Here is a 23,380-nt window from a genome sequence, read left to right as displayed (position 1 = left end):
GTTGGGACTTTTGAGAACCATAGTGCCTAACATTGATCAGCTGTGGCCTGTGTTTCAATTAGTCATGCATACTAAATAGGCTTTCGTTAAAACCGTAAAAGACAGAGTCTAGGGAGCCTCTAGATAGCTGGATACATGGCGTCCATGAAAGCTCAGTGCATCTGCCCAAACCCTCCTTACTACACCCCATGTATGTCTTGATAAACCTTTAACTGTTGCCCTCAAGAAAACTGATGGATCCCAAGGAGAATGTCACAGGAACCTTCATTTATAGCCACGGGGTTCAGAGGCGGATTTGCACCTGGGATCTCAGGGATGTGGGCAGACCTAGGATCTGAGGCCTACGCCTATGGATCCCATACCACCCTAGGTGGAGTCAGAACTGAGCTGATAAGAAGATCCAGCAGTGGGGTCCTGTGGGCATCGTGCTCAGTGGGCTGGGAGTTCCATACACTTGGTCTCAGAATCCTGTGTTGATTGTGGAGGTAAGAGAAGAGAAGAGGAAAGGGGGAAGGAGGGTAGATGATAGGAGATTGGGAGGGGAGAGAAGAGAAGGAAAGAGAAATGGGACGGTATAAGTGGCTTCTCTACAAAAGGTCACAGAAGAGGTACTGCAGTTCCCTATAGGTTCAGTCCCCCTGGGCCTTCTACTCTGTCTCCCACTCAGCTTGAGTCCCTTAAACAGACTGGCAGGTATCGTCCCAGGCCTGTGAACTGATGAAGCGTCCATCCTTGAAGCTGGTGCCTTGCTGTGATGGTTCTGTGCATGGCCTTTATACATTATAACTTGAAATAGTATCTCCTGACAGAAGCCTCTCTGGCCACTAAGAAATGTGGCATGCCACGGCGGAGATAGCCCGTGAATCTATAATGGGAGCTTCAGCTGCTAGCCCCTCACAGTGTATGTGATTGTGGGCCTACACTGGAATTCTGGGAAATGGTACTGCTTCCGGAATGAGGTAGCCTTTCGTCACAGTCTCCCTGCAGAATGCTAGTGGTGTTTGTCCGATCATCTTGAATTCACCTTCACTGGTCGACGGAATTGATCTCTCCCACCCTCTGATGGTTTGCTGAATTGATTCTTCCATCTTTCTTCCCACCTAAGATCTGCTGAAATGAGATCTCATAGAAAAGTAGCCCTGCTCAGTAAAGACGAAGGCTTTCCCTTGGAGAAAGCAGTAACATGAATAAACCTTTATCAGGTCTGTTCAAGAGGCGAGTGAAACCACAGAATGTCAGGAACTAGAGAGCTTTCCTAACTGTCAACAGATTCTCAAAAGTAATATACAGGAAAGAAAAGTTGGACAGGGCTGAGTGCTTGTGGCCTTTGCATGGGACCAGAGGTAGGTTCTCAGAATCCACATGGTGGCTCACATCACCTTCTGATCCAGGGGATCCAACACCCTCTTCTGGCCTCCACACATGTGGTATACAAACATTCAGGCAAAACTCTTGTATACATAAGAAACATTAAAAAAAAAAAGAAAGAAAAGTGGGACCATGGTGGTTTTAATGAAAACAGCCCCTATAGGCTCATATATATAGGTCCCCAACTGATGGAACTTTTTGGAAAGGACAGGAGGTATGCCCTTGCTGCAGGAGGTGTCACTGGAATAGACTTTGAGTTTCCATCATTCCCAGTTAGGACTCCCCCAGCCATGCCTAGCTGGGCTTATGGGTCGGATGTAAGTGCTCAGCACAGTGCCTGCTCCCGTGCTCAGCACAGTGCCTGCTCCCGTGCTCCCTCTGAAGCCATGAGCCCCAGATGAAATGCTTTCTTTTATAGGTTGGTTGTGGTGTCTCATCAAAACAAGGAGGAAAATAATTGAATCACATGGAAATAGGTGGGCTGTATGTGGCTGGGAATGTAGCTCAGTTGACAGAGTGATTGCCACACACACACACACACACACACACACACACACACACGCACCCATGACTCTGTTCCCAGCACCACATGAGCCATGCATGGTGGCATAAACCTGTAATCTCAGCACCTGGAAGATGGCAGGAGGATCAGGCATTTAAGATTATCTTTAATACATATCCAGTCTGGTCCTCAATACATGAGACACCCCCCCCATCCAAAACAAAAATGAAGAAAGAAATTACAGAAGCTGGGGAGATACTTTCGTTAGTAAAGTATTTGTCACACAATCCTGGAGACCTCAGTTTGGTCCCCAGAAGCCACATTTAAAAAACAAAAAAAGTATGACCAGGCATGGTGGTGCATTATCTTGAATGCCAGCACTTGAGAGGCAGAGGCAGACCCGATCTCTGTGACTTGTTCTACGGCTTTCCCTGTACAATAGAGACACGGTACTTATCCCTGGGCACAGGGAAGGAAGGATGGGTATTCTGTGAGGCCCGATTTGTCCGTAAGTCAGAGCCAGAAAAGGCAGCAGTTAGAGGAAAGCAGAGAATCGGGCGTTCACATAAGGCACAGGCAGAACTGTGCAAGCATAAGAAATGTAAGCAGTCGAAAGCCCAGTGTGCTCAAGCCAGGCACAGGCAAGGATCTCTAAGTATATCAAGACATATACTGAGGAGTCTATAGCAGCACAGAAGGAATCTTCCATCATCTCAGGAAATGCCAAGGGAGCTAACCAGGGTCTCCTTTCAAGATCTCCAATACAGTAGAGATTGGAGGAAGCTGTGTTGTTGCTGGCAGCAACTGCTAGGTGGACCCTGGTCCTCGTGTCAACCTGTTGCTTACTGTGACCTGACTCTGGTCCTTATTTGCTTTAGTTTAGTGTCTGGGCTCTGTATCCTGGGAAAGAAGGGTTGTTCCTCGGTGGTCTCAGAAAACAGGGTGCATAGCATTTGAGGAATGACATCTAAAGTTGTCCTCAGACTTCCACAAGGGTGTGTACACAGGTACGTGAGTGAGCACCAGCATGCACGTGCGTGTGCGCACACACACACACACATACACAGAGGCACAAAACCAAATCCAAAAACTTGGGAGAGAATAAAATACCCGTGGGATTCGTTCTGTCTTTAAGCCCTGGGGTTATATTAATATCTAGCTTTGTCAATGACCATGTGCCCTGATTTGCTTTCTATTGCTGTGATAAGCACCATGACCAAAAGCAACCTGGGGAGAAAGGATTTCCACATCACAGTCCATTATCAAAAGAAACAAAGGCAGAAACCTGGAGGGCAGGAACTGATGCAGAGGCCATGGAGGAAGGCTGCTTTCTAGCTTCCTCATGGTGGCGTGCTCAGTTTGCCTTCTTATACAACTCAGAACCACCTGCCCAAGGAAGCACCCACACACACAGTGGCTGACCTCTCCCACATCAAATCTTGATTAATCATCAAATTAATCAAGAAAATGCCCTACAGACTTGCCTACAGCCCAGTCTGATAGGGGCATTTTTCTCAGTTGAGTTTTCTGTTCTAAGATGGCCCAAGCTTAGACAGGAAAAAAAAAAACCTGATTCTATCTAAGCACGTCGGACAAATTTGTAAGAGGCGCAGGCCGTCACGGCACTGATTTTCCCTCTCTCTGTGACAGCCTGACCCCCAGCATGCCTTCACTCCTGCAGAGGATGAGGCCAGCAGTGGTGGACAGGATCTTGGGGGAGAAGATGCATTCCTGGAGTAGAGACCACCTGTGAGAGGCAGGTAGTCAGATAAAAGAGCTAAAAAAAAAAAAAGCCAGCCAGGCTGTTGCAGGGCTTCTCAGTTTGACCTCTACGACATTTTGGGATATGTGCTGTCATGTGTGTGGGCACACATAGCCTCTACTCACCAGATGCTAGGAGAGCCTGCAAGCTGTACCCCAACCTGCAGCAGAACCCTCTCAGGTTTCACCAGACATCCCCACCCCCAGGGTAGGGGTGGGGACAAGCACTTGCCATGGCTGGGAGGAAACTGGAACTCCTGTTTGTCATGGGCTTCCCTCACAGATACCTGCTCGTCTGTGTACCCACTTATTCCCTTTAATTGTAGGGCTTACATGAGGTCCTTTCTTCCCTCGCCCCGTGCTGCAAGGCCCACAAGGCATATACACTTTGATTTCCTATTCTGCTTTCTGCCTTGAATCTCTGTGTAACGTTAAATGATCCTACCCACACTCAGTCACCATGCCTGGGTCCCATCTAGAACGGCAGAAAAACTGGCTACCCACTAACAGCGTCAAGCTACTCTGGAGAAAGTCATTTGAGCTGCCAGGCCTCAGTGTCTTCATCTGAAGAGTGGGGGGTAGTAACTTTACTTTCCTTATGGACTTAGTCTCAGCTTAGGGGTTAATGCTGCTGGTGCCAAGAGCAGAATGGTGGCAGTATTGGCTACTGTGTGTCAGGGTTGTTACTTACATCATGGTATTTAGCTACTCTGTGCTGTTATTCTTAGAAACATCTTCATGCTCCTTATTGCTGTTTCAGATTGTAATGTCTGGCAGCAAATGCCAATTATTGTGGAAGATACTGCAGGAAACCTTTCTCATCCTCAAGACTTGAAACCAATCGAGCCTCCAGATATCTGCACATTTCCTGCTCCGTTCTTCCTCACTCTGCCCCTCCCACCCCCAGGACTCTGACCTCACTTCCTGTCACAGTGTAGTCTCTACCCTCTAGACACCCTCTTCTCAACTCCTCCTTCCATCTTAAGGATGTCAGGGCTGGTGTGGCTCAGCAAGAGAGCACTCATTTGAGGCTCTGGGCTCCCTCCCCAGTGCTGACAGCAGTCAGTTCCTAGAGGTGTCTGTGGCCAGGCTGAGAACTGAGTTGAAAACCAACAAACAGACAGCAAGAGAAACAGTGATACAGCGAGCTGAAGCATGCACAGATAGGGTGTGAGCAGCCATCTCTCTGACTGGCACTTTGTTCAAGAGTGAGGCTGGGACTCTTCTGGACAGCAATGTGTGTGTGGCGCTTCACACCTCCTGTGGTCTGTGTCTGAGGAGACCTGGAGGAGCTTACAGAGGGGAGGCCAGGTGTAGCCTTAGACCATCTTTTATTTCCCCATTTTGATTGAGATCAACCATCTAACAGTCGCTGTATGCCTGTTCCCAAGAATGATAGGATAGCCAGGACCCGAACAGGCTCTGGGAACTCAGCCTCACTCATGGCTGACCGCTCCCGGCCTGAGACCAATGGTCCCTGATGGTGCTTCCCAGTTGGTAGTTATTAGTTGTATTAGTTATTTTCTCGTTGCTGTGACAGAAGCAAGTTAAATGAAGAAAGGTTTACTGCGTTCATAGTTTAAGGGGACACTGTCCATTGTGGCGTTAGGAATGAGAAAGGTGGGCACGTTGCATCCTGAGTCAGGAAGCAGAGAGGGATGAAGGCTACTGCATGGCTCCCTCTGTCCTCCTTATTCGGTCTCAGCTCCCAGCCTGTGGACTGCTGCTGCCCACATGCAGGGTGGGTGCTCCCTCCTAGGTTAACCAGATCTGGCTAATCTGTGCAGATGTGCCCAGATGTTTGTCCACTCTGACGTTCTAGATCCTGTCCCCTGGCAGAGTTATCCATGACAGTGGTGAATTAATCAGTAGGCATTATCTCTAGCACAAGACACTCTGGAGCCCATTTCTGAGTCATGTCTCACCGACCATCCTGCGTTTAAGGTTGATTAACGCTCACTAGGAAGCCATTATTCCGTTAGCCCTCATTCTGGTGTCTGCTGTTCCGACCGCCTCCCGTGGCTCTGCTTGACTAACGCGAGACAGTGACTGTCCCCTTCGTCTTCATGTTATTGAGACCAAAAAGATGAAGCGGTGTACACATTTTTTTACAGTCTCTTTCTAAATTAAAGTTCCGTGGAAATGGGTTTGGGGAAAATGTTAATAATTTATGATACAGTGAGTGCCACTGGGACTTGGGATCTGTCTAGTCAGCTGTGTTCAGAATTTTTTTAGAATATATAGAATACATAGTGTGTGTGGGAGAAATAAAGGCCACAGTGGTGGAGGAGTCCCGGTGGGTTTCCATGCTGGCCGGTCCCACATACATGAGAAAGTCTAAGGTTCCAGCGGCTAGAGGCGACGGCAGGACCCAATGACACGAGGAAATCTTTGGTTCCAGAAAGGTTTATTTTCATGGCGGATGGTGGATGGATTTGGATGTATCCCCCCTGAAATTCAAGGCAGACCTGAGTTAAATAAGGAGGGAGAAAGGAGGAGGGCCTGGGGAGGAATGCTTAATTTGCTCCGCCCTCTGGCCTTCATTAGTATGTAAATCCCTAGGGCCTGAGGCCTCTAGTCACGCCCTCTACCTGTGCACTTTGGGAGGGGCTGTAATGGCCTACCTGACTGAACAATGTAGGTCTATGGAGATGAGACTGCACGTCATGACTCTGGGTTCTGGGGACATGGCCGAACGCCTGCCGTTTCTCACTTAGAGTCTCGGGGTTCCGTACCCATGTCCAGCCATGAACCAAGATACCCTTACGAAGTCCCACAAGTATGCTGGTGAGATGGCTCGGTAGGTAAGAGGGCTTGCTGTCCAAACAAGAGGACCTGAGTTCAAGTCCCCACCACCCACACAACAGGCCAGGCATGACTATACCCGTAACCACGGCTTGTAACCACGGACTAGGAGGTGGAGACAAGCAGGTCTAGCCTAGCTGTAATGGAGAGCTTTGGGTTTAGTAAGATAACCCTCATCAAGGCAGTGAGGCAGATAAGCAGAGCCAAAGAGAAAACACTCCACATTTCCCTGTGGCTTCCATTTGCACACCAGTGAACACATACACGCACATACACACACATACACACACACACACACATGATAATTAGATAGATAGACAGACAGACAGGATAAACATTTTAAATTATTTCTGATATCTTAATTCCATGTTTCCTAGCAGAATTAGAAAACAGCTTCACTATAAAGTATACTTACAACTTATTAAGCATTAGAACACTGGCATGTTTTAAAAAAAAAATCATTGGGCTGTTTCCATATGGTCATTATTTCAGTGATAGCCCCTCAATATCTCTCTCTCTGTCTCTCTCTCTCTCTCTCTCTCTCTACTAACCTAATTTTATAAAAGCATATACTGTGAAGAAAGTGTATTTACTTCTCATTATGTCTAGCTTCCCCATCCATCCTTGTGGCAGGGTCCACCCGTGCCATGGTGTTTATGTGGAGGTCAGGACAAGGTGTAGGAGGCCAGCTTTTCGGTGCTGGAAGCTTTGGCCTGTGTCTGACAGAATGAGCAGGGGACCAGATCTCCACTTGCCCCTGTCACACGTGATCTATGCGTTTTCAGTGGCTAGTGGTGACTCATGTCCGACAGGTACGGGAACTGAGTGCCCAATGTAAAGAAAAGTGAGCCATGCTTGCCGCTCTGTACGGTCTCCAGTCGGGAAGACCCAGGCCTATAAATGCAGAGGGCTTGTGAGGGCTCCCGGGCAACTGCTCGTAAAGCACTAATGGACGTGTCCGAACGGCAGCAATTTAGTCCACTGCAGGATGTTTCGGGAGGAAGTGCTCTTTGAACTGATCTTTGAAGGTGCGTTAGTGTCCTGAGGCCTCTGTAACCAATCTTTAGTGAACAACAGAAATTTATACTCCCACAGTTCTGAAGGCCACAAGTCTAATGATGTAAGTTACAGCAGCACCAGAGGCTGGAGGAGAATTTCCCAGGCGCACACCTCTTTGTCTAGCTCTTTGTCTATCTGTGCCCCCCTCCTCTTTTTTTGTCTCCCACCCCCACCGTCTATGCTTCTGCTGATTGCTGATAGGCCTTGGTGTCCAGCACTGTCTCCACATTCCTCTCTGGATCTCTTCTGACCCTTCTCTCTTGTACGGGGGGCGCGTGTCATTTGTCCTGAGTCCAGAATAATCTGGTCCCAAGCTCCTTGTCTTGTGAAAGGGTCTGACATCTGAAAAATCCCTGACTATAAAAACAAAACATTTGCATCCGGATGTTTTTAAGTGGCCGTTGTGGGAACAAGGTGTCACTGTTCAGCCCACTACTGAAAGGATCCAGTAGACGACCAACAAGAGCACCTACTGTGTGCAAAGGCACAGTGGGACACCTTCCCAAAGTCAACGTCCTGAAGTCCATGTTTCCTTTGAGGATATTCTAGTATGACTGGAATGCACTGGGGGATGGGGAGGTGTGTGTGTGCCACAGACAGGTAGGCAGATGGGTTCCAGCTAGACTCCTGAAACTTGAAATAAATTGAGTCCACCCTGGCTGTATTAGGCTCGATGGGGCAGGACAACACATCGTTGAGTCCATGTTGTTTAGGTCATGAAATCCAGTTTTAGAAAGAGAAATCTCATTTGCATGTATTCCCACTTAGTGTTTACCATGGTTTTTATGTAAACTTAGATGTTACATCTTACAGGCTAATTAACCTTTATTTTACATCACACTGTAGAGAACTCGCTGCCTTCTGGTCTGCTTTTTGACAGCTCCCTTGGACAGCAGTACTGGGCTAACACACAGTTCAGAGAGTAGATAACCTCTCTCCAGTTGGGAAACCAGATCCTCAAGGACTGGTCAGAGTGCCCCTAGCAGAAATGCGCAAGATACAGAAGTGAAAGGGGGCGTGGCATTCCACAGGAAAGGGCGAGACCTTGGGGCTCAGACTTGGGGCTCAGAAGAAGTCTAGACTTTGTCTCTCTCTGAACAAGCTGCTTTGGGTGGGGTGGGTTCTTTGTTTGGGCTGAGTTAGGTTGTTTTTGTTTTTGCTTTTTCTCTTTAGCCTCAAATTACCTATTTTTTTCTCTGCTTTCAAATGCAATTTTGGATTTAACAATGATGTTAAATGATGGACATGACTCCTCCTGACTTGGTTGTGAGCTGTGCTCTCTATTGGTGGGAGTCTGTTCTCTAGCCACACCACTAGGCATCTTAACCTGGTTACCATTTTGCTTAATTTAGTCAATTTTTCATTTTTAAAAAACATTATAGATCTTCCTCAACAGTCAGTCTACTCATGAGGAAGCTTCAGACTTAACCCCAGCTGTGAGACACACTGCAAAGATCCTCACAAGCAGTCACAGCCAGAGGTGTCACACCTGAACACAATGTGGAATCCTGGGTAAGAACCTGTGACAGCAACAGGACATGACTGAACTAAGGAAATCTGAGCAGTGCAGACTTTGGTTAGTAGCTGGTTCATGCTCACTCTGGGTTCATTATTTTAACATGTACCATACAAATAAAAGATGTCTACAGCGGGAGCATGGCTCCCTGTGACCCAGAGGCTTCATAAGATGTCTTTTCAGGGGGAATCAGGCCCTCCTCACCTGCTTTTGATCCAAGAAGCACAGAGTTCTAACAGGGTCTCATTCCCCTATCGGGTGACTAGAGGCTGCAGTGGAAGGGCAGTCTTGGGAGGCAGGCAGAAGCAGAGCAAACTCAGGGCTGTGTGAGACCAGACATGAGCTCCATGGCTCACAAGGTGTATGAGCAGAGAGCGGGTTATGAGTGGCTAAAGCCAGCCTCTGAGCAACACTACGTATGACACATACAACAGATACCTATGAGTCCAGATTGATGTTGGTACGTTCATACATGAACACACGTGAACAACTGTCCCCAAAAGACTTACGCCAAATTACGTAGATGCTCTGCCCTGAGGAAGATGGAACCCAGCTCCTGGCCCACTGAGTGTGGGCTCAGGAGAACACAGCACAGAAAGAGGAATAAGGATCCTGTGGAGGACATCCTCAGCCAGGTGACAAGATTGATGAGTCAGCAATATCGCCGTTGTGTCCTTGATGTGAGATGAGGAAAAACATCAAGTCAAAGTCATCAGAACCCCCAGATCGTCCACCTGCCCTGCTTAGAACTGTCAAGGTTGTCAAGCAAAGGGAAGCCCGAGTGGAGGAACGCACGCAGGCGTGGTGATTATGGGCTGTCATGGCTGGGCTCCTAAACAAGAAAATAAGCACGTGGGAAAAAAAAAATACAGAAATCCTAATGTTCCTCTTTCCTTTCTGTTTCTGTGATGAACACCATGACCAAATCAACATGGGGAGGCTTTAAAGGGTTTATTTGCCTTACACTTTCAGACCACAATGCATCATTGAAGAAAGTCAGGAGAGAAACCTAAAACAGGAACCATGGAGGAAAACTACTTAATGGTGCACTCACAGACTCATGCTTAGCTAGATTTTATTTTTATATATATATATAATCTCCAGCCCAGGAGATGGTGCCACCCACAGTGGACGAGGTCCTCCTGCATCAATTAACAATCAAGACAACCTTTCTCAGACTATCCATAGGCCTATCTGGCGAGGCAGTTCCTAAATAGGGCTTTCCTGTCAGGTGACTCTAGGCTGTGTCAAGTGGACAGTTAAAACTAATGAGGACCTCCCCCACCCCACCCCCCAATAAGTGAAAGCTAATAATCCTGTGTCACAGTTGGTTTATTATTGTGCCAGGTGTGCTGGGGCAGCTGGACGGGTAATCTCAACTGTCTACTCCTATGATTGGGAGGCACCTAGGAGATTGGTAAAGCAATCCAGGTTTGTCTTAGGTCATTTCCAAAGAGAATCAACTGAGGAGAAAAGTTTCACACTGGACGTTGCGGCCCACAGCACAGGTTTACTCTCTGGCTGCCGGGAGTTAAAGTGCTATACTTGGTACGGGTACACGGCATCACAAAACACACAGCAGCCTTCCATGAACCATAATCTCCAGAACTGAGCCAGAATGGGTGCTTGGTCCTTTCAGTTACTTCTGTTAAGTACACAAGGCAGGAGACTTGCCTTGGAAGTAGTGAACTCTGACTGCTGTTCTACAGGACCCTGGTTCAGACCCCTGCACCCACACAAGGCCACACACAACCACCTGTAACTTCAGCTGCAGTGATTCACCACCCTCTTCTCTTTGGGTGCAAAGGCACTGCACTTGTACACACACACACACATTCACATAAATCCAAGTAACTAACATTGACAATCAGCACCAGAGAAGCTGGACTGTTGTTCACTGTTCTGACTCTGTGGTTCATAAGGATTTGGGACAGAGATGTAGAGAATGCATAAATATTGATGATGAAGGAGGGATGTAGGGAATATATAACTATTGACGATCCAGGCTGGGAGACTCTGCAGCTTAGCAAGCTGTTGTGCTAGGTGCTTAGAAGGTGCCAGAATGCCAGTCCAAACTGATTCAAGACCATTCATGTTACATGTTACCTGTGGCACAGGGATCGCTCCCTGCTTCTAACCAAGTTTATAATCAAAATTTGAGCAAAACCAGAGCAGAGAGATCTGAGTGACCTTTAGTCTGCCCAGAAGAGACATTGTCTTGGTTCAGGGAGTGTGATTCAAGCCACTTTGCAGCTTATAAGCACCGGTGGTTGAGTGTGCCTTGAGTCTGGGAAGAGACTGGGCTTGGACTTTTAAGCAGTTAATTTGAGCCTTTTAGAGGCCAAGGGTAGAATGTTAGGATGTAACTGTGGGCTTTCCCACCTGTGCCCCCGAATTCCCTGACATAAAGATCCTGAGACTTCTTATACATGAATAAGTGTGTAGGCCAATAGCTTTGGTTCATTTCTGCCAGCTCATACATAACTCAGTTATCCCGTTTAAACTAGTTTAAGTCATGCCATGTGGCTGGTTACGTCTCCTTCAGTTTCATGCAACCATCTTTCTCAGAGTTCCTCCCCCTCTCCTGACTCTATCCAGAAGTCTCTCTTGATACCAGAACTTCCACCTCCCTGTTTCCTGCTCAATCTAATAGGCCAGTAGCATGTTATTGAGAGCTGATGTTTCTATACATTTCACAGGAGATTCTTTCTCCAGAGGGGTATTTAGGTGTCAAGTTGTCAAGAGATGGACTTGGGATGACTCATCTTAGTATAATTTTATTTATTGCGTGTGCATGAGGTAGAGCAAGGACCATGTAACGTTTGCATATGTGTGTTTGGTTCTCTTCTCCCACCTTTATGTGGGTTCCAGGCATTAAACTCACTCAGGTCATCCAGCTGTGGCATAAAATCCCTGCCTGTTGAACTACCTCACAGGCCCTGTGGTTGTTAATCTTGTCAACTTCACTAGCCATGAAGCACCTAACTTAATGTGGCACACCTCTGAGTGTGTGTGGGCATTTCTACAGAGGACTAACCAAGAGAATAGCCGTATTCTGAAAGTAAAAGCCAGTGGAAGAAAGAAAGAAGGGCTAGCAGAGAGATGGCTCAGCGGTTAGGAGTGCTTACTGCTCTTCCAGAGGACCCCACTTCAGATGCTAGTGTCCACATTGGGCAGCTCACAACTGCTTATATCCAACTCTAGATCATCTGGTGCCCTCTTCTGGCTTCTGTGGGTACCTGCACTCCTGTGCTATACATCCAATATAGACACACATGCAAATAATTATTTTTAATCAAGGGGATTTCAAGACAGTTACATTCAAAATATGTTTAACCCAAAATTTACAGATTTTTTTAAAAAATTCAAGTTTGAATAATCCTGCTACAAAGGTTTTTCAGATTTTTATTTTAAATATTGAGAGAAATACAGACATGTAGAGTGTGCACAGTTCTTATGAAAAGCCTGGTTAGTCTGTTTGGCCCTGGTGGGGATGCTGACACTCAAATGCATATGAAGCAAACACCACACTCCTGATTTACACTCTAACCAAAAAGGCTTGATTTTAGTTAAATCAGAATGTCTTGTAAAGTGTACTTGGGGTTATATTTTATTGTTGCTGGTGTCTGTCTTGATTTCATTCATCTGAATTCTGATTGAGCAAGCAACTGGTAACTTGGGTACTGGATAAAGAGAGTAAACTGAACTGATGTTGCCCACAGAACAGCTTATGAAGAACCTAGCGCTATCAGTGATGGCAGAATTGGATCAGAACCTCCCTGTCTTCTATTCTTTCAGAGTTGCTGTTCTTCCTGGCCAGGACCCCATTTCCCTGGTAGATAAATATTTCAAGAAAAGATAGCCACACACCAACTTCAGTTCCACCCACTTATCCAGGAACTGAGCCGTCACCAGTTTCCAGCCCTCATGAGTGGCACCTTGTCCTCTGCAGTGTGCTTGATAGCCTGAGGACTGCAGTCACAGTCTGTATTGTTCCCTATTGTTAAGTGTCACAGCCTCCACCCCTGACTCACTGGGAGCTGTGGGGTACAAATGGCAGGGGGTTTGTATAACCCGTGTTCTCCTGTTTTACCACCTCTGCCCACAGGCATTTGGTAGTTATGCTTCAGGGCAGAAAACCTACAGGTAACCCCCAGGAATAGCCCCTGACCCCGCAGGGCAGGGATACTGTCTCCTGCTGGAAGACAGTTCTGTACCCAAGATCTTGGAGCATCCTCCTTTATTCCTTGGTCTCTAGTTACATCAAACTGTAACCTGCTCGTGAGAGCAGCCTTATCTTTTGAGTTTTTTTGTTTTTGTTCTTTTTCTCTGTTCTCTCGTCTCACTCACCCCCATGGTCTTAAGAGTCAGCTTTGGGAAGGACCTACACTAAGCCACATGCAGTAGGTATTTGTGAGCTGAACAAATTAATTACTTGAGTAAGAGTCTGATGACTAAAAGAAACTGCCCAGGAAGGAAAATAGAGTTTAGAATGAAAGTAGAGTTAGAATCAGTGTTAACAAGATAGAAAGTGAAAGTTGATAAGAAAAGTAGACCTAGTGCCTTCAGAGGAATGTGATGAGACTTCCTGCCTGTCCAAAAGCATTTGTTAGTCAAGTATATCATACACAGATAGTCTGTGGGGAGGGGCTAGGGCTCCTTTTCAGTTTGTAGGCCTTTCTCCCACACCTCCACCTCCCATCCTAATAGGCCAGCTAGGACTTTGGGAACAATCTTTAAATAGCAGGAGTGGCTACCCTCTTCCCATCAAGTCATTAGCAGTGGGTCTTGGGATCGCAGTTTCTGTCCACCGAGGTGAGAGCAGTTTATTGCAACCCATTGCCTTTTCTTTTTTGCAGAAGACTCAGAAAGTGGCGTTTATATGCGATTCATGAGGTCACACAAGTGTTATGACATCGTTCCAACCAGTTCAAAGCTTGTTGTCTTCGACACTACGTTGCAAGTGAGTATACCTAGCTTCTGATCGCTTGTTGCGGGTGGCTGTGTGCATGGTCATTCAGTCCAGCAATGGCAGCGGGCCTTTCCTGAGCTTTTCTGTGGATCAGGCCTGGGCTGAGGTTTTGTCTGTATCCCCATGGTAACCTCATAAGGAACTCACTATTGCTGAGTGAATTCTACAACACAGGTACCGGATTCTAGTTTAACATAAATCAAAGCTAAATCCACAGACTCCAGGTAGGTAAGATGTGGAACTTGAACCCAGGTCTCTGCTTCGGTTGGCACCTAAGCCCCAGTGTACTAAACTACCCTGCCTTCCTCACTGGGGCCTGATTGTCTCTCTTGGTTATTCAGAAAATATATGGTTAATATTAGGAAAAAATGTTGATGTGGATGTTTCTTGAAAAAGAACTTTATTGGTTTTTTTTCCATCAGAAAATTTGAACCTGATTAAAATTATACACAAATATGAATGCACACAGACGTGCCACACAGATGAGACTGCCTTCACTTTGATTCCAATAACAGATACTAAGCCAAGAACTTGTGGGCAAATGACTTATGAAGGGTATATTCCAGGAGTGGGCGGGGACCCCAAAGATATGGAAAGACAGCACCCCAGAAACCAGCAAGGGTGTGGTTTCAACAATAGCCTTTGGGGGGCAGCCTCACCCTAAGCCCCAGTGGAACTCTGGGCGCCCAGAGAAATTCATCCCAGCCTCACGTGTTCTGTGTGCAGAGCTCACCTGGGAGAGGCCTCCCAGACTCCTCCAGCTTTACCCGGCAGCGGCAGCAGTCCACCTCCCACTCCCACTGCTGCCTTTGTTCACACTTTAGAGGAAACGCCAGGCCCTCAGAGCCCTTCTTCCTGCCTTTTGAGAGAGAGAACAACAGGAACACAGAAGTGGCTTTTGCTTAATTGCATTTCCAACTGTTTTTTTGTAAATTTGTAGAAATACAGTTGATTTTATAAATGGACTTTAAGACCTGTGAGCCAGCAGTTTCTCACTGAACCAGGGAGCCTTCAGGTGACCCTCAGGGTGCCCTTAGGGAACCCTCAGGGTCTTGTTAAGCCCCTAAGCCTCTCTGATCCTTTGGCATAGGACAGAAAGCAAATACATGGTTACCTAGGGAAGGTGGATCTTACAAAGTCATTCTAAATGTCTCTACAGCAGTTGCTAACAATTTCAGTAAATAACCAGACATTCTGAGTCCCTACAATCAACTTACACCCTCACCCTGCCTCCCCCAGTCTTCCTCTCAGAAGCAGCCGCTCTTGACCTTTCACATTTAAGTAAACAGCCACAAGTACCAATCCGCTGTTTATCTAGATTTTGTTGTGTCCTGGGGTTGACTCTCTTTGGAATTAAGAATTTAGCCGGGCTGAGTAACATGTAAAGAATGCAATGTTTTCCGGATGCCCAAGGTCAACCATGTCTTGTCACTTGTACAGTTAATTAAAGCCGTGTGCACATCCCATCCCAGAATCATGGATCTCGTGAGTCTGAGCTTGGAAGGACCTGATTTATGCACAAGGAGACAGGGCATGTTGGCATTGGGTAGAGCAGAGGGAAAGATGTGCTTGAAGCTTTGAAGACTAACTGCCTCGGTGCTCCTGGGCACACCCCTGAGAGCTAAGAGAACAGCAAGCAGGAACCAAAGAGGCAGAACAGCCTAAAGGCTTTGTACCCAAAGCCTGTGCAGTGACTGGCTTAGCAGTGGACAGATCACAGAATACTGTAATGTGGCCATTAAGAAGGAAAGAAGCCAGAGCACAGCTGTTTTGTTTTGTTTTGTTTTTGTTTTTCGAGGGTTTCTCTGTGGAGCCCTGGCTGTCCTGGAACTCACTCTGTAGACCAGGCTGGCCTCGAACTCAGAAGTCCGCCTGCCTCTGCCTCCCAAGTGCTGGGATTAAAGGTGTGCACCGCCGGCACCACCACCACCACCACCGCAGGGCACAGCTTTAATCCCAGCACTTGGGAGGCAGAGGCAGGAGGATTAAGAGCTCAGGGCCATCCTCAGCTATGTGGTAAGTTAGAGGCCAGTTTGGGCTACTTGGGAGAAGAGGAGAAAGGGAGAAGTTTACTAAGAAATGAGGTTCAGTTCGGTTCAATTCGGTTGGGTTCAGTTTGGCTTGGATTTTCAAGGCGGATGTAGACCAGTGTGTGTAAAGACCACACCAGCACAGCACTGGGCAGCAGGAGCAAAGTAGAGTGTCACCTGGAACAGGGAGGAAGACCGTCCTTGCACAAGGCTTTTCACAGGAGCTGCATGGTTAGTTGTTGAGTCTTTGCTGTGTCCAACAGTGAGCCAGGAACGATTTCCCAAATGGAAATAATTGTCTTAGGGGAAGGCATGGTTATGTCTGGATGTTTTTCTGCTGTGGATTTTTTTTTTTTTATGGTTTTTCGAGACAGAGTTTCTCTGTATAGCCCTGGCTGTCCTGGAACTCACTCTGTAGACCAGGCTGGCCTCAAACTCAGACATCCACCTGCCTCTGCCTCCCAAGTGCTGAGATTAAAGGCATGAGCCACCACTGCCCGGCCTGGCTGCGGATGTTTTACTGATGGATGCTTTGTGCCACTGTCTAAGCATTGACAGGAAATCGTTCCTGGCTCACTGTTGGACACAGCAAAGACTCAACAGCTAACCATGCTGTGTCATAGGTCTAATAGAAGAGTAACTGGGCTTGCTACACAGGCTAAAATCCTGGTGAAAATCGCTTTTAAAGGCCCTCAGCACATAAAAGTGTACCTGTGGGGCTGGAGAGATGGCTCAGAGGTTAGGAGCACCAACTGCTTTTCCAGAGGTCTCGAGTTCAATTCCCAGCAACCACATGGTGGCTCACAACCCATCTGTAATGGGATCAGACGCCCTCTTCTGGTGTGTCTGAAGAGAGCAATGGTGTACTCACATACATAAAATAAATAAATAAATCTTTAAATGTTAACTTCCTCATTAAAAAAAAAAAAAAGTGTACCTGCAGCCTCCAGAAGACCCACTCAGAGTCAGGTGGTGGCAGTTAGTGTCATCAAACTTGGCACATCCCCCGGGGATGCTCTACACATGGGACTTGCTAACCTGGTAGCCAGAAGTTTCCTGTTCAACTCCTCCTATAGCATCTCACATCCTGAATTCAGCAAGCCCCTGGAGAGCTTCCCGGGGTGTTAGGAGCACACCCTAGGACCAGGGGAGACAGCTACAGTTGACTCTGCAGCTCTGCTCTAAGTCGAGTGGTTCAAGCTCAAGCTGACTCGCCACCCATTGCCTGATACTAGAACCCCGCTCTGACTAGAGGACTGCAGTGGCATTTTATGGTCAGAACCCATGTCTAGGTCCTCATGTCCCTCTTTGCAAGTCCCTTGGGGAGGGCACCAAGCACAGAGTACTGTATGTGAGAGTGAAATGGCACAGCCCAGGAGAGCTGACCCACACTGGAAACAGCTGGAGGACAGCATCCCTGTATGTTGATGGCTCAAGTCAGGCTTTTGGCGATAAATAGCTAAAATAAAATGAGAAGGTTGGATCTGTTTTGTTCCTGGGACGCTAAGTACTTAGCTACCACCAGAGATTCCTGTGGGAGTGGGCCATTCTCATCCCCACTGCTTCCTGGTTGCCCTCGATGGGTACCTTCACCTGCCTTGGCTTTTCTGCTGCCCAGAATACTGTTCCCATGATAACCAGCAAGGCTGTTCCAGGCACTGTCTGCTGCTGTGTGCTCGGCCCATGGAACATAGTGTCGTGGCTGCCCCCCTAGTTAACTCACATGGCACTTGCATTCTCCTGCCACTCAAAGATGGTGTGACCTGTGGCCTGAGCATTCAGGCTGCCTTTGAGGAATCAGCAGGAGTTCCTGTCTTCATGGTCCTCCAAGAGTGGCAGCATCTCAGCCTCATTTAACACAGCCTTAGCATGCCCTGAGCTTAGGCAGCCATTGGACAGCTAAAGCTTCTTCTGGCTCCACAGGCAAAACAGTGATTGGGCAGTTTCTGGGAAGTCCACCTATAGACCTATAGCTGTCTGTCCCATAGGCTGAGTGTTAAATTCCTCTTTTGCCTGTTCCCACACATCCTTTCCAGGTTTGTGCAGGCATAAGATAGCGAGATGTCTCGGTTCGTTCTGTACATAAGCTGTTTCGTGCTATAGGACATGGCGAAACCTGTCCCCAGCAAGAAGGTGGCAAGGCTGGCTGGGGTTGTCTTTAAAGAGTGAGTGGCCTGTGTTATGTTCATCCAAGAAAGCTTGCCACGGGGTTCCAAGCCAGACATGAGAGGCCGAGAGGAAGGCCAAGATTTCAGAATGTAGTGGTCAAAGCTATATTCCAGCACTTAGAAGACAGAGGCAGAAGAATTGCTGCAAGTCCAGTCCAGCCTGGTCTTCAGAGTGAGTTCTTGGCCACCCAGGGCTACATAGCAAGACTATCCAAGAAAAAAGTTAAATAGATATACACAGATGTACATGTACATGTCATCAAAAGTAAAATGGAAGGCTATAAGGAGAAGAGAGGTGTTCATTATCATTTTAATCTAAGATGGGAGTTAAGATGCACAAGGAAAGTTGGGTATTCAGTCAGTCAGTCGCAAGGCAAGAGGGAAAGGAAGGACTGGTCCCCTTGCTCATGAGTGGTCCCTGGTGTGGCCTGAGAAACTGGAGCCCTTCTGCTGTGCTGCTGCTTTCATTGCCAAGGACGATGGTCAGGAGCTGGGAAGGGTGACGTCATTAATGATTAGAGGAAGATCATCTAGAGATTACGGAATGTTGTCTCTCTGAACAGAACTGAGTCTGATTTCTCAGATGAACCGCATCCTGATACAGTAAGAGATGGTAGACATTACCAGGCTGTCTATGGTGGTGGAGGAGCTTTGGAGATCAGATCTGATACCGAAGAAAGGAAAAGAAGGGTAGACCTGCAGCAGGATAAATGGATCCTCTTGCGCGTTCACGGCACGCCCATGTACACACACACACACACACATATACAGGAAACCCACTCCCAAAAATAATCCAGCAGGGATACCCTGCAGTACAAATAGCAGGATGGGTTTGTGGTTCTTAATACAAGCTCAAGCACTGTCTTAGTCAGGGTCACTCTTGCTGCAACGAGACACCGTAACCAGAAGCAACTTGGGAGGAAGCAGCTGATTGATTATGCTCACAGTCACCATTCATCACTGAAAGCAGTGAGAGCAGGAACTCACGGAAGCAGGAGCCTGGAGGCAGGAGTAGGGACAGAAGCCGTGGTACATCACAGTGAGGACAGGTGGTGGAGGAGGCCTGATCACCCATGGTGGTGGGAGGCAGAGACAGAAAATAAAGGGAAGGGCCAGGAGGGGAGAACTACCCAGAATCCTAAAACCCAGAAGAGGCGGAGACAGAAGGATCACAAGTTCCAGACCAGCTTAGGCTGCACAGGGAGACTCTATTTCAAAAAAGACCTTACTTCCTTCCAGCTAGGCATCTGAGGACCATTCTCCGGTCCACACGACAGCAGCAGCTCTGAATAATGTTTGAATGTTTCATTTGCATATCTTGAATTATTAATGAATACAGAGTGATTTCCTTGTTTGCATGTGCTGTTGAGAGGATTGTTTTCAGCCCTGGGCTGTTGGCTCGTAATAAATGGAGTGTGACACCTTACAGTATCCCTGAGGGTGTGTGTCACAGTGACAAAGTGCCACCTGTGAATGGCGCCTGCTCTGAACAGCACCTGCACTGTCACAGCCCCAGAGTTCATGGTTTGTCTGTAGTGCTGTGAAGTACCTCTAACTGTATGCCCGCCTTTCTCATCTTTGTGGGGGACTGGAAATCGTTATTTGTTGTGATTTTTTTAATATAATGATCAATTATCATTGCAAACAATTCATTATAACTGTTTCATATAAATTACCCATTACACATGGGAAAAATTAGGCTATTATTTTTTTATGATTTTAATTATAGAAAATCTGTATGTACAAGAATATTTAGTTAACAGCCAAGAAAAAAGTGAAGTTAGTTACCTTTCAGTTTCAAAAATATAATCCCCACTCCCTCTACCAGGTGTGGCCAACCTGCAGCCCATAGGCCACATGCAGCTTAGAGTATGTCCCTTTAAGCATGGCTGAACACAGAATTGTGAACTTACTTCAAGTCTTTTGAGGACTGGGAGATGTCTCCCATGTTCAAACCATTTGCCACAAGTGTGAGGACCTGTGTTCAAATCCCCAGGGCCCGTGTAAAAAGCTAACCTTGGTATCATGTATCTGTAATCTGTTGTTCCTATAGTTGAAGTGGGAGGCACAAACAGGAGGATCTGTGGAAACCTCTCAGCTAGCTAGCCTGGTGTACGCAGCATCCAGCAACAAAGAAGACCCCCACTGTCCCAAACCAAGGTGGAAGACAAAGACCAACACCTTAAGTTGTCCTCTGACCCCCACACATGTGCCCACACTCATGCATACCTACACGGACGCACACAAAAGGAAAATAATGAGTCTGAGTTTTTTGTGATTTTTTTTTTTTTTGTAATTTGATCGCACTGCTCTAAATGAGCTTTCCAAAGATGACAGTGTCATGTTACAATGTCAAAGGTTAGGCACATCTAAAATATCTTTAAGTAGGCTACATAAAAACATTTTGCTAACACGTGTTATTTGTAGCCTACCGTACTGGCTGGTTTTGTGTGTCAACTTGACATAAGCCGGAGTTATCACAGAGAAAGGAGCCTCCCTTGAGGAAATGTCTTCATGAGATCCAACTGTAAGGCATTTTCTCAATTAGTGATCAAGGGTGGGAGGGCCCACTGTGGATGGTGCCATCCCTGGACTGGTAGTCTTGGGTTCTATAAGAAATCAAGCTGAGCAAGCCAGGGGAAGCCAGCCAGTAAGCAGCAACCCTCCATGGCCTCTGCATCAGCTCCTGCCTCCAAGTGCCTGCCCTGTGTAAGTTCCTGTCCTGACTTCCTTTGGTGATGAACAGCAATGTGGAAGTGTAAGATGAATAAACCCTTTCCTCCCCAACTTGCTTCTTGGTCCTGATGTTTGTGCAGGAATAGAAACCCTGACTAAGACACCTACCAAACTTACACCACTTAACATCAGTAATTACTAGAAAGATTTTGTTGAAACCTTAATTTGAGAGTATTTTCCTCCTCAGATGTGGACTTTAAAAGGATGTTTTGTTTCTGGTTTCTCTCCAGGTCAAAAAGGCCTTTTTTGCCTTGGTAGCCAACGGAGTTCGTGCGGCGCCGCTGTGGGAGAGCAAAAAGCAGAGCTTTGTAGGTTAGTGGCGTGGCTGGGGAAGGCTGTGTGGGAAGGTCCTTCTCTCCCAGCAGAGCAGAGGGCTCCAGGATTCCATCCTCGCAGGTTCAGCCTGATAGGCATTCTCTGAGTTGAAGAACTTTCTGGCTTTTGCGTACTGGACCAGACCAAACCACTAGTGAATTTAAGACAATGTTGTGAGCTTATTGCAGTCTTTTCTGCTTTTCAAGTGGGTCGGCCCGGAGGGTGTCGCTCCTTTACTTTAGCAGTTTCTGAGCACACGGAACAAAATCACCACAGAGGTGGTCAGATGAGCGCGAGGCACTTGCTCTTGTGTACGGGCTCTGCTCATCGCCTTGTAAATGACGGCAGGGGTCAGAATGTGAATGTAATCAGTGCCTGCTCAATTGTTAAGCTGTCAGAAATTCTGGGTAAGCCCTGGATATGGTGGCACATGCCTGTAATCCCAGCACTTGGGATATAGAAGCAGGAAGAATGCAAGTTCCCACCTGAGCTATAGCAAGACCTTGTCTGTAATAGCCAAGAACTAGGGGTGTTGTTCAGTGTTGTGGGGCTTACTTAGGATGTGTGGGGGCCCTGGCTCTGACCCTGGTACTGAAAGGGGGAAAAGATATGTAAACCCTGTCACATCTGGCCAGAGTCAGTGACCTAACTGTGCTGTTGCTCTGCTCTCAGGACATTAGTTTGAAATTAACTACTGAAGTCTGTTCTCCCTCTAGACTAGAATGTTCTTTCAGAAAACATCCTCTTTTTTTCCACCCTCACAATTCTAGTTTCCAGCACACAGTAGGCCTGCAATGGGTGGTGACTCTTTGCTAATCCCGTTGTGTTCAGAACATTTCTCAGGAAACAGGGCAGGTGTCCCAGAAGTCCCACCCCCATCTCACTTAGGGAATGTCAGCATCTGCTGCTGAAACATATAAAACTGCTCACCTGTAGCTACAAGTCTTTGCAGGACTTTATGAGTGTTGCTTGGTTCTCTCTTAGCCCGCCAAACATGCCAATTCCATACTGCTTGTTAGACTTCAGTTTGCACTTCTAGTTTAGCGTCAGGAATGTATGCCCTTTTTAATACACCAGACTGAGCCTGAGATCTTTGGGTTGCATTTTACAAGGTTTTCTCGTACATGTTGAAGGTTCACTTGCTGCTGGCAGCTTTCCTTCTACATGTCATTTTGTCTGTCTTTTTCCATAGGTGTGTATGTGTTGTACGACGCGTGTATTCATTTGTGTGTGTGTGTGTGTGTGTGTGTGTGTGTGTGTGTGTGTGTGTGTAGTCATGTACATGTATATGCACATTTGTGTGTGTGTGGTCATATATGTGTGTGCGCGCATGTGTGTGTGTGTGTGGTGTATGTATGTTTGTAGGTGTGTGTAGTTATGTGTGTGGTGTGTATGTGCCATACACTTGTGTGTATATGCATGTATATATAGTCATGTATGTGTATGCACATTTGCATCTGAGTGTGGTCATGAGGGTATCTGTAGTCATGTGTGTGTGTGTATGGGTGTGTGGTGTATGCATGTATGCCTGTGTTGTGTGTGTGTGTGTGCATACCTGCGAAGGCCTAAGATTAATATCGGGAGCCATCCTCCATCAGTTGCTCACTTTCCTCTTTGAGGCAAGGTCTCTCAATCAAACCCAGAGTTTGCCAATATGCCTCCCTAGTAAACCTGCCAGTCTATTCCAGAGATCCCTTGTTTCTGCCATCTAAGGCTTGAATTAAAGTGAGCCACCACGCCGACCAGTGTTTCCCAGGATCCAGACTCCTGTCCTCACACTTATGTGGCAAGCGCTTTAACCACTGAGCTAGCTCCCCCGACCCTTAGTTTTGTTTTTAACTTTCGCTTCTTTGTTTCAGGAATGCTCACGATCACAGATTTCATAAATATACTACACAGATACTATAAATCACCCATGGTAAGTGGCATGGACCTCACTGTGGTTGTGTTCAGGATGGGATGGGTTTTCCCAGTTTGTATAATACATAAGGAAGTCCACTATAAGACTTCCAGCCCAGGTAAACAGTCAGTTCAGCCTCACGTCTTTTTTTTGAAGCTTGGAAAAGTTACCAATTTAAAAAAAAAAAAAAAGTAACTGCTTTATTGAGCTGCAGACGTACCCTTTCTAATTTATTGCCCTGATATGTG

General features: G+C 46.9%; 1 protein-coding gene across 4 annotated transcripts in view; it reads left to right on the top strand.

Moving 5' to 3' along the window:
* The window catches only part of Prkag2 (protein kinase AMP-activated non-catalytic subunit gamma 2), a 247,279-nt gene that overhangs the window by 208,807 nt on the left and 15,092 nt on the right, over nucleotides 1-23,380 (top strand). For 3 of the 4 annotated variants that reach the window (XM_028774645.1, XM_028774648.1, XM_028774647.1), the window contains 3 exons: nucleotides 13,871-13,974; nucleotides 21,148-21,229; nucleotides 23,092-23,150. In XM_028774645.1, the coding sequence (XP_028630478.1) occupies nucleotides 13,871-13,974; nucleotides 21,148-21,229; nucleotides 23,092-23,150 (245 nt within the window). The remainder of the gene's footprint in view (nucleotides 1-13,870; nucleotides 13,975-21,147; nucleotides 21,230-23,091; nucleotides 23,151-23,380) is intronic. The other variant, XM_028774646.1, reaches the window with a different exon arrangement.

Source organism: Grammomys surdaster, unplaced genomic scaffold (assembly GCF_004785775.1).
Source record: "Grammomys surdaster isolate TR1022 unplaced genomic scaffold, NIH_TR_1.0 242, whole genome shotgun sequence".
Taxonomy (NCBI): Eukaryota; Metazoa; Chordata; class Mammalia; order Rodentia; family Muridae; genus Grammomys; species Grammomys surdaster.
Note: the sequence above shows the minus strand (reverse complement) of the source record. Positions and strands in the feature narration are given on the sequence as shown.